This window comes from Perognathus longimembris, chromosome 16 (genome assembly GCF_023159225.1).
Source record: "Perognathus longimembris pacificus isolate PPM17 chromosome 16, ASM2315922v1, whole genome shotgun sequence".
NCBI lineage: Eukaryota > Metazoa > Chordata > Mammalia > Rodentia > Heteromyidae > Perognathus > Perognathus longimembris.
In genome coordinates, this window is record NC_063176.1 from 57,134,334 (window position 1) to 57,151,342 (window position 17,009).

At 64.4% G+C, this 17,009-nt stretch overlaps 1 protein-coding gene across 3 annotated transcripts; it reads right to left on the reverse strand.

The window, feature by feature from the left end:
* Positions 1 to 9,979: 9,979 nt before the first annotated feature.
* On the reverse strand, positions 9,980 to 16,821 carry Msantd1 (Myb/SANT DNA binding domain containing 1). Of its 3 annotated transcripts, XM_048364490.1 has the most exons (4): positions 16,806 to 16,821; positions 14,453 to 14,717; positions 11,360 to 11,635; positions 9,980 to 10,220 (listed from the first exon to the last, which is right to left on the reverse strand). In XM_048364490.1, the coding sequence occupies exons 1-4, from the start codon at positions 16,819 to 16,821 to the stop codon at positions 9,980 to 9,982; spliced, it is 798 nt and encodes a 265-aa protein (XP_048220447.1). The 3 variants fall into 3 exon arrangements, with proteins under 3 accessions (XP_048220447.1, XP_048220446.1, XP_048220448.1); XM_048364489.1 differs by lacking the exon at positions 16,806 to 16,821 and having other exon boundaries at positions 14,453 to 14,772; XM_048364491.1 differs by lacking the exons at positions 11,360 to 11,635; positions 16,806 to 16,821 and having other exon boundaries at positions 14,453 to 14,772.
* Positions 16,822 to 17,009: the final 188 nt, after the last annotated feature.

A 17,009-nucleotide genomic window follows, 5' to 3' on the forward strand; every position in this document is an offset into this window, starting at 1 on the left:
CCACGGCCTTCCGGACCAGGGTGGGCTCCTCTCGTGGAGCTTTGGGTGGAGCCGAGTCTTCCGCGGGGAGGCGGTGCCCAGCGTCCCAGGTCCCGGCGGTGGGAGGCCTAAGCCCGGGCGTGGGGGACACGTTTTCTTCTTCTCAGTGGGCATAGGCGGTTCGAGGCCCAGGCTCGCGAGGGCTGCGGTGCGACGGCAGGAAGGAAATGCCCGCCAGTGCCACGCCCCCCCCGCCTCCCCCCCCAGCTGCGACCCGCCCCGGCGGGGCTCCCACCTCCGGAACAGAATCAACCAGCAAGGGCGGCGGCAAGGACTCCATTCCGAAGAGAAAAAGCAGCCGAGGCTCCCTGTCCCTCCCGCCCCCCTCCTCCCCTCCCCCCCTCCTCCCCCACCTGCCCAGGTGTCCCAGCCTAGGGCTTCCTGTGCCCTGAGCTGTGCTCGGATTGCTGCTCCCAGTTGCGGCGGGGTGTTGGGAGGGTGAATTGGGATCCTACCACCTCTGGACTGGGTTCTCTGGCTGCTGACCAGGGCCGGGTCAGGGGAAGGCCATGAGGGCCTGGAGAGCTGAGGCCTCCTTTCCTCCCGAGCCTCTTTGGCAACAATGTGGACACTTTTGTATCTACTTTCCACGCCAAGCCGGGAGGTGGTGCAGAGGCCCTAGACCCACTAATGTACCCTCTCCTGCACACATGCTCCCTGGGGTCTCCACGGGACACAGCAGCTCTCCCCAAGACGCAGGGACCAGCCCCCCAACCTGCCGTCCTGCAGTGCCTGCCGAAGCTCTGCTGCTCCGAGAACCAGGGAGTGGACAACACGGAGGCGTCCTGTGTTCCCAGAGGGCCAGGGCCCGGCAGGTTCCCTGTGCCGCACTTCCATGCGCGCCCCCGTGTGCGGTGCGGGCGGGGGCGGTGCGACCTCTGTCCCCCCGGGACCCAGGTCAGCCTGGGCATCACAGCCAAAGGGGAGCAGGCAGAGCAGACCAGCAGGGCCGGGGGGCCTGCGAGGAGGGCGCGGCGAGGGTGCCCCACCCCCGGAGGGACGGCGAGGAGGTCCTCCCACACAGGACCGCCGTAAACCCAGGACACACTGCGGCTGCTGTCTCCGCGGTTCATTTACACCCGTGGAAGACAAAGCTCGACCACATGAGAAGGTGTAGAAAAAAACTGACCCATAATAAAAAGCGATCTGCGGCAGGTGCCGGTGGCTCGGACCTGTGATCTTAGCTACCCAGGAGGCTGAGATCTGAGGATCGTGGTTTGAGGCCAGCCTGGCCAGGAAGATTAGTAAGATTCTTAATTAACCACCAAAATGCTGGAAGTGGAACTGTGGCTCAAGTGGTGGAGGATCAACCTCAGTCAGAAAAGCTCAGGGTCAGCACACACACCCTTCAAGCCGCAGGACCAGCATAAAAAAAAAAAAAGAAAAAAAACAATACTTGCATCTCCAAAGTTCCGGTAAACAACAAGCAGGATAATTACAAAGAGAAAAATATCCAGGCAGGAATTATCTCAAACAAAAAGGAAATTCTTAAAACAGATACATTACCAGCGTTGATACAACAATAGAAAGACTGCAGAGTTCTCATGGGAAACAATGAAGCCCGAGAAACAAAAGAACATCTTTACCGAGGAGAAACGGCCAGCCGAGAATTCTGTACCTAATGAATAGATCCTTAGCACAACACTGGCAGTTGAATTGGACCATGATGGAGTATGGTATGCCTTGGAGATAAGTTTATTTGCCATTTGAAAACAATTCTTACAATTCAAATGAACAAAACAAGGATCTTATGACCATCTTTAAATATAGAAGCAGCCTCTTGCCAAACTTGGACACCCATTTATGATGAGAACTCTATAAACAGTGTAACTAGAGGCCAAGGTCCTCAAAGGCAAACCACGGCTGTTCAGGAGGGCAGTGGCCTTGTGCCTCCGAACCCTTTTTCCACATTGAACTGGAGGGTCCCAGGCAGAGGAATAAGGCAAGAAAAAGAAATAAAAGGTCCGCATGCGTACAAAAGCAGGGAACCATTCTGACTCACAGAGCATGTGAATGTGAACACAGAAAATCCACAGCAACGACCAACAATCAGGAGTAAGAAGTGACGTTCGCAGCGGCAGACCCAAGCTGGGTGTGCTTCCGCGGAGGAGGAACCACCGCTCCCCTCCTCAGGAGTAAACTCGATGCAGCTTCCCAGAGCTCTCGGGGGCAGCAGTGTGCCATGGGCATAAACCATAAGGCTCAATGGGTTTTTGTTTTGCTTGGCGGTGCTGGGGTTTGAACTTAGGGCCTTGGGCTTGCTAGGCAGGCGCTCTACCGCGTGAGCCACACTCGCAACTCCCAGACTCACTCAACACGTTCACTTCTCCACGTGGGTCTGTGGACTGAAAGACATCCCAACCAAAATTTCAGTAGGCTTCTTATGTTGGTGAGCTGGTGCTGGGGTTTGAACTCCTCACCTTCCCGCGCTCAAGGCTGGCGCTCCACCGCTTGGGTTACTGCTCTGCTTCCAGCTTCTGGCTGGTGAATTGGAGATGAGTCTCACAGGCTCTTCTGCTCAGGCTGGCTTCAAACAATGCTGCTCACATCTCGGCCTCCTAAGACGCTAGGTGACACGCGGGGGCCACCAGGGCCCAACGTCAGCAGGCTGGCGCCGGGGGTGGGGGAGAGGGAGGGAGGTGTTGAAATTAATCAGTGGCGTTTATAGAAGTTCTGTGGAAATGCAAAAAAAAAATTGAACAGGCAAAACAATTTTTGAAAAGAAGAGCAAGGTTGGAAGACTCTCACTGTGTGACCTGAAGCCTTTCTGGCAAGTTCCGGTAATGAAGATCATGTGACTGGCAGAGGGGACTGAAGGGACCCTAGAAATAGATGCTCCCTGGTTCCGGGAATTGATTTCTGACAAAGGCACTAGAAAAGACCAATGGAGAAAGGAAATGCTTGTAAACAAATGGTTCTAGAATAACAGGATAATCCCGTAAGGGAAAAAAAGATTTGCTGGTGACATCTTGATAAACACAGGGGACAAGGAATCCCCAGTGGATCCGAGACCCCAGGGCGGCGGGCCCTTCTAGGACAGGACGTGGGGAGATGTACTTCTGCCTCCCGTGGAGGTTTCTCAGGACACAGGAAGCCAGCAACTTAGATCATGATTTTATCCAAAGCAAAATCTTCTGCTCCTCAGAAGGCGGCCAAACATCCGCTTCCCGCCGGGCTGCGGCTCCAAGTTCCCGCCCCGTCCTTGCCGAGTCTGAAGCGCAGGGCAGAAGCGAGGGGCTCCTGAGCCCCCTGGCTCTCCCTGAGCCTCGCTCTGCGGCTGGCGGGGGGGGGGGGGGCGCCCCTTCAGCTGCTTCGGGAAAGCCACTGACAGGCCAGCGGACGGAGGCGTGGCCATGGGTTGCAGCCCACAGACACGGGAAGCAGGGGCTGGGTCCACATGCCTGGGCTGTGCAGCCATGCGGGCCAGGCGTAGGGTGCATCGAGTCTGGGGTGTAGCTCTCCACCTGGTAGGCAGGGGGCTGGGCCTGGGCCCCATTGTCAAGCACAGCTCCCCCCCCCCCCCCGCTCCCCTCCGCCTGCTCCGGCCCTGGCACCTGGGTGCAGCCGTTTCTATTCTTGGCTGTAACCTAAGCAGCTGCCCATTAAAATTCCATTAGTTTGGAAGGCTTGGGCTGCAGTTGATATTTCTAATTATTGTGAGACTGAAATTGTCCCTGTAATTTAATGATAATTGCAAGAGCGGCCAGCTGGGCCCCCGGGAAGGCGTTCTGTCCCCTGAGCCGAACTTGGAAAGTCTCTGGAAAGTGCTCTGAAAGGACAAAGGCGCCGGGTTTTTTGTTTTTGGTGAGAGCGGGCGGGGAGCAGGCACACGGTCAGAATCTCAATTTCGAGCACCGGTGGCTCCGGGAGCAGGTGGCGGCTGGACAGCGCCCCCCATCCCCACCCTCTAGGAGCCGGGGGCAAGGACAAGGGGAGGCTCAGAAGTGTTATGTAGGACCCAGCCCTTTGGAGATGAAGGCACACAAGCAGGTAGGGCACAAGGGAACATTCCAGATGCGGACAGGAGCTCTTTATGGGATGGGGCTCGTGTGGAGGGAGAAGCGAGGGGGGGGCTGTGGCAGGGCCCTCAACGTCGGGGCCCCTTCCTGTCAGGGTGCCTGGGCCCTGTCAGGGACCCGCAGGCCCCTCCTCCCCGCAACACTGAGCCCACAGGAAGCAGAGCTGCTCCGAGGGCGAGGCCTGGGCTCCTTCCCGTCCCCGAGGTCCAGCCTTGTGCGTGCCCTGCAGGCTGCTCAAGCCCTGAACCCTCGTGTTGGGGGCGGGTGCCGACCCGACTGTCCCCCCGGAGTGCGGGGCTCCTGGAGCTGGGCCTGTGTCCACGGACGGGACTTGGGGGGCCCCCCACGCTGGGGCAAGCCCCGCACCCAGGCTGCTGCCCTCAGCCAGCTCCGGGGGCATAGGCAGAGGGCACCTCCACAGCCAGGGAGTGTGAGCCCTCACCCCTGCTTGCACGCCGGCCGACCCCGGCTCAGAGCGGCCAGCGTTTCCCTCGGGCGCCAGGTATGGGTGCACCTCCAACCCCAGCTCCCCACCCACAGGGGCGCCCACAGAGCCAACTCGGCCTCCTGCAGCCAGAACGGCCTTTTTTTGTTTTGTTTTGTTTTGTTTTTTGGCCGGTCCTGGGCTTGGACTCAGGGCCTGAGCACTGTCCCTGGCTTCTTTGTGCTCAAGGCTAGCACTCTGCTACGTGAGCCACAGCGCCACTTCTGGCCGTTTTCTGTATATGTGGTGCTGGGGAATCGAACCCAGGGCTTCATGTATACAAGGCGAGCACTCTTGCCACTAGAGAACGGCCGTTTTTAACACCCTGCTTTCTTCCTGTTTAATATTATGTGTGGCTACTTGCAAAGAGGAGAATAACACTGGCGTGGCTTGGGGTTTTCTCTCTCTGAGAAGCCAGCCCCCTCCACCAGCCCCATCATGCAATCTGACCTTCACCCTTGAGGTCGCTTCAGGGGCCTAGAAGGCTGCTGAGCGCACACATCTCCATCTTACTCTGTCTGCACGAAGTTCAGGGAAATGTAACAACAACAAATCCCCCTTCAAGGCTAGGGTGTGGCCGGAGCTTGATCGCGAGGCCTCCGGCCCTGGCTTGGCTTTTTCCCGTCATGGTGACGCTCCATCGCTTGAGTCCCACCTCCAGCTCCTCCACCTTTCTCTTGATTTTTGTTGGAGGTGTCGGTTCGACTCTTCAGCAGCTTCCTTAGGTGTCTGGCTTATCACCCCTAAACTGGCGAGCACGTGTGGCTGGGCTTAGCAGGGACTCTTCCTGCCCAGAACAGAATAAGCCTTTCGCTTTGCAGAAGAACGCCATGGCCACTGCCGCTCTGCGGGGAGCGTGGTCTGCGGGGAGCGTGGTCTGCGGGGAGCGCGGTGGTCTGCGGGGAGCGTGGTCTGCGGGGAGCGCGGTGGTCTGCGGGGAGCGTGGTCTGCGGGGAGCGCGGTGATCTGCGGGGAGCGTGGTCTGCGGGGAGCGTGGTCTGCGGGGAGCGTGGTGGTCTGCGGGGAGCGTGGTCTGCGGGGAGCGTGGTGGTCTGCGGGGAGCGTGGTCTGCGGGGAGCGTGGTCTGCGGGGAGCGTGGTGGTCTGCGGGGAGCGTGGTCTGCGGGGAGCGTGGTCTGCGGGGAGCGTGGTGGTCTGCGGGGAGCGCGGTGTCTGCGGGGAGTGTGGTCTGCGGGGAGCGTGGTCTGCGGGGAGCGTGGCCCGCGCTAGCGGCGTAGACGCCCCGGTCCCGCAGGGCCTCCCGGGCTGTGTCTGCACCGGTGCTGACGGGAACCCCGCCGGCTCCATCCTGAGAGAGGACTGTTCCCGGGGAGGGGAGGCCTTGCACCCTGCGGGGCAAGCAGGGCACCGAAAGGCGCAGAGAGAGGCGAGTGAGGGCTGTCCTGAAGCAGCTCCGGCGGGTGCCTGCGGGGGCTCAGCCCGCAGCCGTCCACCCATGACGCGGCGGGAGCACGAACCCCCACTGCTCACCCCGCTGTGACTCATGGCACCTGAGCGGAGCTGCACCAGTTATTGGTTTACTTAGCTCTTTGCTTATCACAGTGTCAGCTCCGAGGCTCTGTTACTCAAAACTGTTCATCTCCTACCATGCGAATCAGCCTAGGGACGCCGTCCGCGGTCCACCCGTCCCAGCCTCAAGCTGTGGGGACCAGGGTTCTCCCGTGGCTGCACTGGGCCATGGCGGGGGTGGGGGTGAGGAGCTCCTGGGAGCAACAGAGCTTGGAGGGGGCTTGCCTGGGCCTGACCACCCGCCCCGGCTGGCAAGGCTGCGAGGCAGGGGCCTGCGCATCCGCACACACAGTCTCCAGCTTTCCCAAGGCCGTGTGCTCAGACCACGGCCTGTGGCACCAGAGCCACTGAGGAGGACGCAGCAACTCCTCCGGTCATTTGAACTGAGTCCTGTAAGCCACAGCGACGTGACGGCTTGCTGGTATACGAGAGCCCGGTAGCCCTCGGCAGGGCCCCGAGCCCAGGCAGCCAGCCCCGCGTCCGCCCGACTACACCAGAAACATGCTCTGCGTGCAAATGTCCCGGGCACTATCACTCACGGCCAGTCCTCCACCCCGGAGCTTTCCTGGCCATTAATTGGAGATCAAAGACTCGCAGACTTTGCGGCCCAGGCTGGCTTCGAACTTTGATCCTTAGCTCTCGGCCTTCTGATGCGCTGTGGGCGCGAGCCACCCCACCAGGGCCCGGCTTACAGCTAAGCGTAAAGGCAACGCCGGAGCCGGGGGCGCGGCTCTGGGGCAGAGCACTCGGCAGCGGGGACCCCCGGGCGGGCAGAGTTAGGACACAACGATGTGGCAACGCTGCCCACGCCGTCTTTTCTGTTCCAGGCATGCGTCCATGGGGGCCGTTCCCTCCCCCGCCGGCGTCCCCGGAGCTAAGCCGGCGCCCACGCCACGGTCCTCACTGCTTGGCGCGGTCTATGTCCACGCAGCGTCGTATTCGCACACACGGGGTTTATTGTTTGGAAATGAATGAACAGTTTCCAAACGTCCCAAGCTGAGTTTCTAGTAAGCGTTCTGCTGGGTGTTGAGCCCGGCCTCGGGCCCCTCCGGCCCGGCCACCGGTGCCGGCCACGTGTGGTCAGGGAGGCTGGCCGGTGGCCGCGCCCTCGCCAGGCTCGGAGGCCGTCAGCCCCGCCAGCCCCGGCCGGTGATGGGCCCCATCCTCAGGTCTACACACCGGGTCTCAGACGACGCTTCCCAGGCCTTCAAGCCTTTGGCTTCATTCTTCCCAAGAACTAGACGTAGCCTTGTCCACATCAACACCAAACACATGCTTCCCAAAGTCGTCGAGAGTATACTGGAGTGAGGTAAATAAAGTTACCTGCGGCCTTCGGTGGAGCTCAGGTACACACGGTGCTTCTTCCAGCACAGAGGCCCCTGAAGCTCCGTTGCTTTCGTGGTTAAGCTCATTCCCAGGTACTCTGCCGTGTTAAGTCACGTCTCTATGTGGGCCATTTCTTTATTCCTTCGCCTTTGCTTTTTTTCTGTTTTGGGCGTTGTTGGCAGGCCAGGATGTGAGCTCAGCCTTGGCTCTTTTTGCTTTAGTTTTCTTCACCCAGGGCTCCACCAACTTCTTCCTCTCTCTGCCTCCTGAGTAGCTGGGATTACAAGCACGAGTTCTCATGCCTGGCTTCATTTTTAATAGGACTAAACTGGCTTAAAGAGCTCTTGTTCTTTTGTATCCTTGGTTTCCTAGGCCTATAAAATATAATCTGAAAACATGGGCATTCTCACGTTTGTTATAAATATCAAAACAACATGAATTAATAAAGGTAGACGCAGGCACGGTGGCCTGGCTCTTGATTTCAGTTGTCAGTGTGACGGGCTATTTGGGGAAACCTTATCAAGCCTGTCAGTGTTCACTGAGAGTCTCTTTTCTCCTTAAGTGGACCAGCAGCCAAGGAACAAATCAGACAGTCCTCGGCACAACGGGATAGCACCAACCCCACCCATCTGATGGCGGAGTCCCACCTGGCCTTCAATTCCATTCCTCCACAGAACGGGGGGCTACACTCCCAGCGTGAGCTGCCCCAAGGACACAGGAGGAAAGTTCTAGCACACAGAAAGACCTAACCATGAGGCCAAACAAATGAGATGCTGCCTGTTCCCTCCCGCAGGGCCTCTGGGCGCGCTGCCCTGCCTCCCGTCATTCCTTCGTGCAGCCTGGCAGTCGGCCCTCCCGCTGAGAGCCACAGACGCTTCCAGATCAACCAGCCACAGTGGTCAGGAGCTGGGGGACAGGCAGGTTACCGGGCACCCACAGCTAGCACCCCAAAACAAGAGAATCCTACGAGCAGGATCCCCACACCCCGGTCCCCAGCACTAGAAGTCGCGGAACCCGGCATGGTTCCGGGGTCACCCCACTGCTTCCCGGGCGGGGGTCGAGCACTCGCAAGGCCCACAAGGGCCAGCGGTGCCCAGCTTCCGCTGGCGAGGGGCGCGGCGACGTCCGTGCAGCTGGAGGCCGAGGCGGGGGCCGCGCGCTGGGGGTGGGGCCTGAGGACCGGGCGGGCCCCGGGCACCACCGCCTCGGGTCTCACAGGACACCCCACACCCCACAGGCTCAGCACCACCGGGCACCGCCGGGCACTGCGGCCCCACGGCCCGTAGAGCCCCCGCCTCACTCCTGCAAGTGACACCGGTGGCCTTACACCGGGGCTCTTACACCAAGATGACGGTAATGGCCGCCCGAGAGGCTCGCCACCACTCCCGTCCCCCCCGGGGCTCCCCCAGCAGCCGGAAGGACAGTGGTGTCACATCCCATCCCTGGCCGCTCGCCCCGCACAGTCCACGGTCCACGGCGCCACTCACACCGGCTCCACCCCGGGGACACGCCAGGCCCAGCCTCCCGCGCGGCTCTGACGAGAGCCAAGCGCTGCCAATGACACAAGGCGCCGGCTGGGGCCTCCCGGTCCCCCCCCCCCAGCTGGGAAGAACCGTCCCCACCGTGCGGGGACAGAGGACCCGACGGCGCCAGACGCACAGCCACCGCGGGGGCGGACCCCGTCCACCGCCTCCTTGGAGGGGCCTGGCCGGTGTGCACAGGGAAAAACTGAACCCCGCAAAGGGGGCAGGGGTCGAGGAGGGAAGGAGGGATGGGGAACGCCGCGGGGGGAGGGGGTCACACGGAGCAAGGCACATGGCACTCACAGCCTGACTTCGGAATGCAAACTTTTTTGTAGCACTACTTCATAATAATTTTTAAAATGGTATATATATTAAAAAAAAATCAAAACCAACCCTCCCCTCTGCAGGCCCGCAGCCGGGGGTGGCCAGCGGCTGCCCCCCCCTCCCGCTGCTCCTGGGACCGGTGTCCGTGTCCCCGCAGGGACCCCGCCTTCCAGGCGCTTGCAGGGCGCTCCGCGTGCCTCTGGCTCCGCCCCTTCCTCGGCCGGCCCCGCCCCTCCCCGGCCGGCTGCCCCGAGGGGAGTCTGCGGCCGGAGGGCTCTCGTGCACGGGCAGCGGGTGGCCAGGGTGCCCCGGGCCCCCCCCCCCCCCCCCGAGGCCGGCAGGGCGGTGTGGGGCGTGTGCCGAGGCTGCGTGGGGGAGGGAGGACGCGGGGTGGCCCCGTGGCGGGGGGCGCTCCCAGATGCCGACTCGTGCCCGTGGCAGGCAGACGCCGCCCCTCCGTGCGGACACAGACCCTCGAGCCTCGGGCTGCGGCGGGAGGGCGTGTTCACTGCCAAAAGCTGCTCCCGGTCCCAGTGACGGCGACTCTACCCAAGAGTAGATTCTAGAACATCTGGACAAGGAGCGACCGTGGAGCCTGGGCCCGAGGAAGGGCTCCCCGGCCTGCAGGGTCCTCAGAGGGCTCCCGGGAGGGGCGTTCATACCAGGGGCGGCTGGCCGCCGCTCGGGGCCCTGCCCGGGTGAGCCGGAGGGCGGGGCGCCGCGCCCGCCGCGTTGCTAGACGCCGGACTTGGCGATGATCTTCTCGAGCAGGCTCATCATGCGCTCCTGGAGCTGCAGGCTCTGCACCTGCAGGATGTTCTGCTGGTCCAGCACGCGGCGCACCTCGCGGCACGTCTCCTCCATGGCGCGGCTCAGCCGCCGCTGCTCCTCCAGCATGGCCTCCAGCAGCCGCAGCTTCTTCCTCTGCAGGTGGCAGCTCTGCACCTTGCGCTTCTTCACGGGCCGCTCCTCCGACCTGCGGGGCGAGGACAGGGGCAGCGGTGGGAACGCCGCTCACCTCAGGGGGGCGCCGGGCGGAGCCCCCACACTCCCGGGGAGGAACTTGGGGTGCAGAGGCCGGCCCAGGGCAGGGGGGCAGCTGTGTGTGGCGCCTGGAGCTCCCCAGGAAAGCCGGGCACAGCCAGGAAACAGGCACCGGGGGCAGGGCCTGTAGCTGAGGCTGGGCCGAAGGCCCTGGGCTTCCTCCCGGCGGGCCGTGGGGCTCCAGCAGAAGTGGGAGGTGGAGGAGCCCAGGGCCCCGGCCCCCGTGGAGCTCTGCCACTGGGGCGGGGGCCTTGGGGATCACACAGCCCCCGCTGGCTGGGGAGCCTGGAGCCGCCGAGGCCCCCCAGACCCCGAGGCCGTCTGCGTGCCTGTCAACCCCACAGAGAGTGGGGGAGCAGCCGGCTTGAGGATGGGACAGGCGCTCGCCCAGCCCCGCCTGCGCCCTGGGGCAGTGGAGCCTGGGAACGGGACTCAGCAATCCACAGGAACAATCGGCCATAAATCCTCTCCTGCCCCGAAGCCCACTTGGCGGCCATGAAGCCATTTGCGTTGGGGTCCCTGGGGGAGCGGCCGGGGGAAGGGCCGGGCCCCTCCCGGAGAGCTCCGCCGCGGGGAGGGGCGCGGGACGCCCCCAGCAGTGGCCGGTGGGAGATCAGGCCAGGGTCCCCCATCGCAGACAACTTCCTCACCCCGCCCCCCATAGACCTGAGGACCGCGACTCAAAGCCACACTCTTCCCATCGACTCGCAGCTCCTAGGCCAGCTCAGAAGCCCGTGGTGAACGTCCCTGCCTCGGCTCCCGACAGGCATGGAGAACCGTGTGTGCGGACGGGGCGGGGCGCCCGGTCGCCGCGGGAGGTGCAGCCCAGCACCTCCCCGGGGCGCAGGCCCCGGGGGACGGGGCACGCGGGGGCTGGGCCCTGTGTCGTCTAGCCTGGATGCTGCCGGCCGCCCTCTGGGGGACCCAGAGGTTCACCCCCGCCTGACACAAGGGGGACTGAGGCAGAGCGGTCGAGGGACTCTCCATGCAGGCACGAGCCCCGCTGGCCTGTGGGCTCTGAAGCCCAGCAGGCGGGCGCCGGGTCAGGAGAAGAAGACGAAGACACACTACCTGAACTTAAGGGACAGTAAGCTGGAGGAGCTGTCGGAGCCATCGTCCTCAAAGCGGCCTTCGTAGGAGCACTGGGTATACGGTAAGTACAGAGGGGTGGACTTAGCGGACGGCGACAGGGACGCCTCGGTCTGGGACGTGGAGGGCCCGGGCTGCTGGCCATCCGGAAGTTTGCCCTCACAGGACTCGGGGACCTTGGCCAGAATCCTATCAATGGCTAGGTAATAGGGCCAGTCCGGCGGGACGGACTCGCTATCTGTCATGCATTTTAATTTCCTGAAACGAGAGACACAAGAGCCAAGGTAAGAAACAGCTAGTGCAGCCCGTCCCGCCAGGTCCCTAGGCAGAGGGGCTGGGGGGCTCTGGGGCCCCGGGGTGGGGAGTGCCGGCGTGGCAGTAGCCACTCGCCGCCAGCACGGTCAGGCTCGGGGCCCAGGACGGTAAGGGGGGGGGGGGGCGCTGGGGCCTGAGCTGGCTCTGGTTACCAGGCAACGCACGCCCCACATCAGGAAGCGGTCCGTGGAGGCCGGGGCCCTAGACTGGGTCCCGGTGTTCCCTCTGCTTTTCTGTGGGTGCTAAGCTCTGCCGGGAACGCATGCCGCGTTTCACGCAGGTGTACCAGCAGCGATCAAATGTCCTAAGCTAGATGGTGCATTAGAAACGTGGTCAGAACCACGGGAGCCCGGGCTACAGCCCCCGCAGCACCGAGGCTGCATCTCGACTGCGCCACTTTGCCCGATGACTTTGGGCAGGTTCATTAACCTCGCTGAGCCTCCCTATTTGCATATTAAAATGAGGGTGAAAGAGCAAGCCCCTCACAAGGCTGCGGGAAGACAGGAGGCATCCCCGCTCGGCGCCTAGCAAGGAGCACGCTAGTTTCAGCCCTGCTTGTGGCTGAGCCCGATGGGAGCCGCAGGTCGGAGCAGGACCCCGCTCCAGAAACTGCAGCCGACCGGGGCTCTCTGCACACACCTGATACCCCTCCCTACTCCGTCGGCACCGTGCATCTCTGCCTGGGCTGGGCCAAGGCCCCGGGCCCCGCGTGCCACCTCCTCTGCAGATAGGAGCCCGGCCTTAACCTCCTCTGGGGAGGGAGGCCCCAGGGTGGCCCGGAGAGCCCTGAGGGCAAACAGGCCCAGCCGAGGAGGGCTGCTGCCCCCGCCTGGCCGCAGCTGGAAGTGCGGGCTGTGGGGAGGGCCAGCAAGGCCAACCCCAACCGAGGCTGCCCTTGACTCCCACCCACCCTGGGAAGGGCGAGCTGCACACCTAGCACCTCACCTGGTACTGCCTTGACCTCCGCCCCAGCTCCCCCCCCACCCCGCCTCCACGGATTCTGCACCCGAGGCAGCCCCATTTCTCCTGCACAGAAGGCCCAAGTTCCAAAAAACCCTGCTCTGTCATTAGCAGGATAACCTTAATATATAAAGAGCTCTTAAAAAAAAAAAAGACTGCAATGGAGGGGCTGGGGCAGGAACTTGCCACCCGATCAAAGCTGCATCTCACTAAGATGCTCGTAAGGGGGTCTTGTGCGGGCCTCAGTTTCCCCCTTGGGAAGCCAGGGCTGATCCAGCCATGGCGGTGTGTGCATGCCTGGCCCGGGGGGTGGCTGTACCCCATTCTCTGGGTCTCCTGGGCTCACAGACTCCGTCTCCAGGGCTGGAGACAGAATCCCTCCCCTGGGACTCGGGAGAAGGCGTTCTGGATAAATAATGAATAACTCAGCCGGGCGCCCATCGGAGCAAGCCAGGGGCACCCCGTGAGTCACCAAGCCAGAGGGGAGGGGGGAGATAGGGCGGCCCCCACGCCCCCTTCCAGCCCATTCCTCGCTAGGAGCCGGGGTCGGGGGGCTGGCAGGGCGGCTACGGGCTGCTGTCCCCGTGGGTCCGTGTCCAGCTCTGCGGCCGGCGAACCGGCCTCTCAGCCTCCCCTCAGCAGCCGAAGGCTCAAGTTCCACGGCGGTTCCGCACAGTAACGACTCCTCCTGGGCGGCCGGGGGCGGGGGGGGGGCATGTGAGGGTCAGAACAGACGGGGGCGGGGGGGGCATGTGAGGGTCAGAACAGATGGGGGCGGGGGGGGCATGTGAGGGTCAGAACAGGCCTACGGCCAGGCTCGGACTCCGCCTCCGGTCAGCACCAATACCAACGGGGTCTCAGGGACGCTTAAAGCCCTGCCTGGCCCCCAGGGAGGCCAGGGGGACCGGGCTCCCCGCCTGCCTCGTCCCCCGGGGGGGCGTGCCGCTCCCCTCAGGCACGCACGTGCCCATGTGGCCCACGCTCGGTGGCCGGGCCCGCGGTGAGGCTCTGGGCGGCCTGGGCAGCCCCCCTCGCAGGCCCAGTGCCATCGCCTTCCGCCGCCACTGCGTCCCACGTCCCTCGCGAGACCCTTCTACACCGGGACCTCCAACCCTTCCATGACCTCTGACCCGCTCAGGTCCTTTCCGGTAGGGCCAGGGCCACGTGTTGTGTGTTTTTCTTTTGGGGGGGGGGAGTCATGACCCTGATGCTGGAGGGGCCCCTGGCCCAGGAGTCATCTGTGGTCCTGCTCCCCCAGGGTGACAGCCATCCCAGCATGTGGCCCAGACCGAGACACCCCCAAACACGGAGTCCCCAGGGCTAGCGCCAGGCTCCCGACGCTGGTCCCGGTCCCGGCTCACGTGCCGTCCCAAGTTCCAGACAGACACCAGACAGGCCCGGGAATGGAGCCGCCTCTGCCGGGCCTCGCTTTCCCTATCTGTGCGGAGTTCGGGGGCGGTGGCGGGGCAGGGCCCAGGCTGGCCGGCGGCCTGCGGCTCCAGCTCGGGTAGGAAGGCCGAGGGACGCCAGCCCCGGCGGCGGATGGGAAGGACTGCCATCTCGCCAGGGTCGGCGTGGGACCGATGACAGCCACGCCAGCACTCCCATCCCGAGAGCTCCCGCCCAGCTTCCTGAGCCCGCCGGGCCTCCACTCCCCCAGCCGCTCCGACGGCCGACTGCGCGCGCGCGTGGTCAGGTGAGGGCCGTGGCGCGGGGCCCCTGGCGGCCGGGGGTCTGGGCGGCCGGGACCGGGGTGGGGCGGGGGGGGGGGGCTTCACCCCGCCCGCCGTCCTCACCTACCTGTACTGGAAGGTCATGTTGGTGATCTTGATCTTGATCTCCTCGCCCAGACGGCGCTCGCCCGTCATCTCGAAGAGCTTGCTGGCCATCTTCTCGTACACCTTGGCGTTGCGCTTGGTCTGCTTGAGCTCGTCGAAGAACTCCTCCCAGACGAGCATGAGGCCCCGCATCTCCGCATCGGTCCAGTTGCGGGCCCGCCGGTGCTTCTCGGTCTGCGGAGACACGAGGTAGCCGGGCACCTCGGCGGCCGCCATGCCGGGGGCCCCTGTGGGGGCGAGGAGGGTGCTCAGGTGCGGCCCCAGGCCCGGCCAGCGCACCATGGGCGAGGCAGCCCGCGCGGCGCTCGCTGGAGGCAGCTCCACGCTCAAAATGGGGCCTACATCTGACAGGCAGGAATTTAGTTAAAAGCTTTTAAACGGGAAACGTCATTTTGATGTCACGTTTCCATAGCAACAGAGCAACGGCATAAGCTACAACAACAGAAACCTTTTAACTGAAAGCGCAGGCACCGGGGCCGCACTGACGAGCCATCAATATTGCAGGGATCGGCGGGGCCCGGACCTGCGGCCCGGCTCCGCCCCCCTCCCGCCCGGCTGGTCCTCGGGCCCGTTGCCCGGGGAGGGCCACTCACCAGGGGCCCACCGGGCTCCTCACGGTGGGGGCCACGTGACGCCCCCCACCTCATCCTTCCCCGCTCGCCCAGGCCAGGGACCCAAGAAAGCCCAAGGCAGCCAGGGGGCTGGGCCAGGACAAGCAGAGGGCCCCCGAAAGATGGCGGGCAGACGGGCCCACCAAGGACTGGAGCCGCTCTGGGGCCGCAGGCTGCCCCGAGAGCACAGGCTCCGGCGGCCCTGCCTTCCCCTCCACACCCCGAGCCTCCTTCGGGTCTCACGGGGACTGGGAACCCAGGCCGGCCAGAGCCGGGCCCGGGGTGAGACGCCGAGGAAGGGCCGGCGGGGAGGCTGGGAAAGCCCCTCAAGTCCCGTGGGAAGAGCCAGCCAGCCGGGCAGGCCGGGGCAGGCCAGCGCAGGGCAGGTGGAGCGTGCAGGGGGCTTCTGGAAAGAGCCATGCCAAGGCTGGGCGTGGGACACAGAGCCAGGGTGGGGCTGGGGGCCAGGCGGGGGGCCGGGCTCTGGCCTCTGGAGGGCTTCAGGACTGAAACGCCCACAGGATTGGGCAAGGGCCTGGGCCTCAGGAGCCGGCAGAGCAGCCGCGTGGCGTGGGGGGACGCTGGGGGGGAAGGACCCTTCGGAGCACCCATAGCTAACACTGAAAAGGCAGAAGTCAAGCTGAGTCCAGGGAGCCCACAGCCCCCGCGGGCCCAGTACAGGCTCCCGGGCTAAAAAGCCCTGTCTCTCTGGCCCGCCAGAGAGCAGTGAGCGGCCGTCTGTCCCCGGGTCAGCAGAGGGATGGGAAGTGCCTGTTTGTCTTGGACCTTTCGCTGTTGGCGAGAGCGGCAGCTGCCCAGGACCCAGGCCCGGCCCGGCTGCAGCGCGGAGCATGGAGCCCTGGAGGGCTCGCCGGTCTCGCCTTAGCTCCCGGGACTGGCGGAGCCCCGTGCCCTCTGGCTCTGGGGGCAGGGACGTGGGGACGTGTCCCCACCGCCTGGGCATGCCGCCGCCTCTGAACGTGGGGTGCTGCTGGCTTGCTGCTGCCCCCTAGTGTCCAGGGTTGGGCCCGGGCCTGGCTCCCGGCCTCTGAGGCCCCGCGCAGGGTGCCTGCCCCGCTCCTCTCCCCAGGAAGCCCCTGCTCCTCCAGCACTGGAGTCCACTGTTCCGAGGGAGGCAGGGGACCTGCCAGCTGCCCTTCCCTGCCACGCGGGAGTGGCCCACAGCACACACGGAAAGACAGGCAGTCGTGGCTCGGGTCCCCCTCCACTGCGACCACTCATCTGGGCCCCTAGTCTCAGCGGGGCCTGAGGGGGGGCCACCAGTCCCCCAGCATGGCTCCTTCCATGAACCCCCTTCGCTTCGGGGTGCTGATGCACCGGCATGAAGTCCTGGCCGGGGACAGCGGCTGAGGCTGGACGTCCCTGCTGGCGCTAAGGTTCCTGCAGCTGGACAGCCCCAAAGGGGACACCCGTACCCCTGCCTGCCCAAGCTGGGTGGCGGCGTTACCAGCAAGGACTGGTCCCCCGCCCCCCGCTGTCCCCTCCCCATGCCGGCGGCGCCTTCAGGGCTGAGGTTAAACCTTCTCAGCTTTGGGGTGTACTGGAAGCTCTAAAACTGGGTGCCCTGGGGGAGCTCCTCTTAAGCAGAGCCGTCACCTAGGCCCCCAACAATGCACGGGACTGGCGAAGCCCGAGTGTGCCCGCCCGGGGGCCTGGGCCTGTCCCGAGGGGTGCCCTCCGTACCTTGGCACAGCTGCATGGCCCGCCGCGACCCTCGGCTGCCGCAGGGTGAGGTGCGGGGTGGCGCCCGGCGGCACCTGCGGGGAGAGGGGCGGGTCACCCGGCGGCGGCATCCCTGCAGCCCTGGTCCCGAAGGTCCTGCTGGACCCACCCCTCCTCGCTGGGCGTCCACGGGGCAGGCGGGACGGAACGTGGACGGGACAGAGG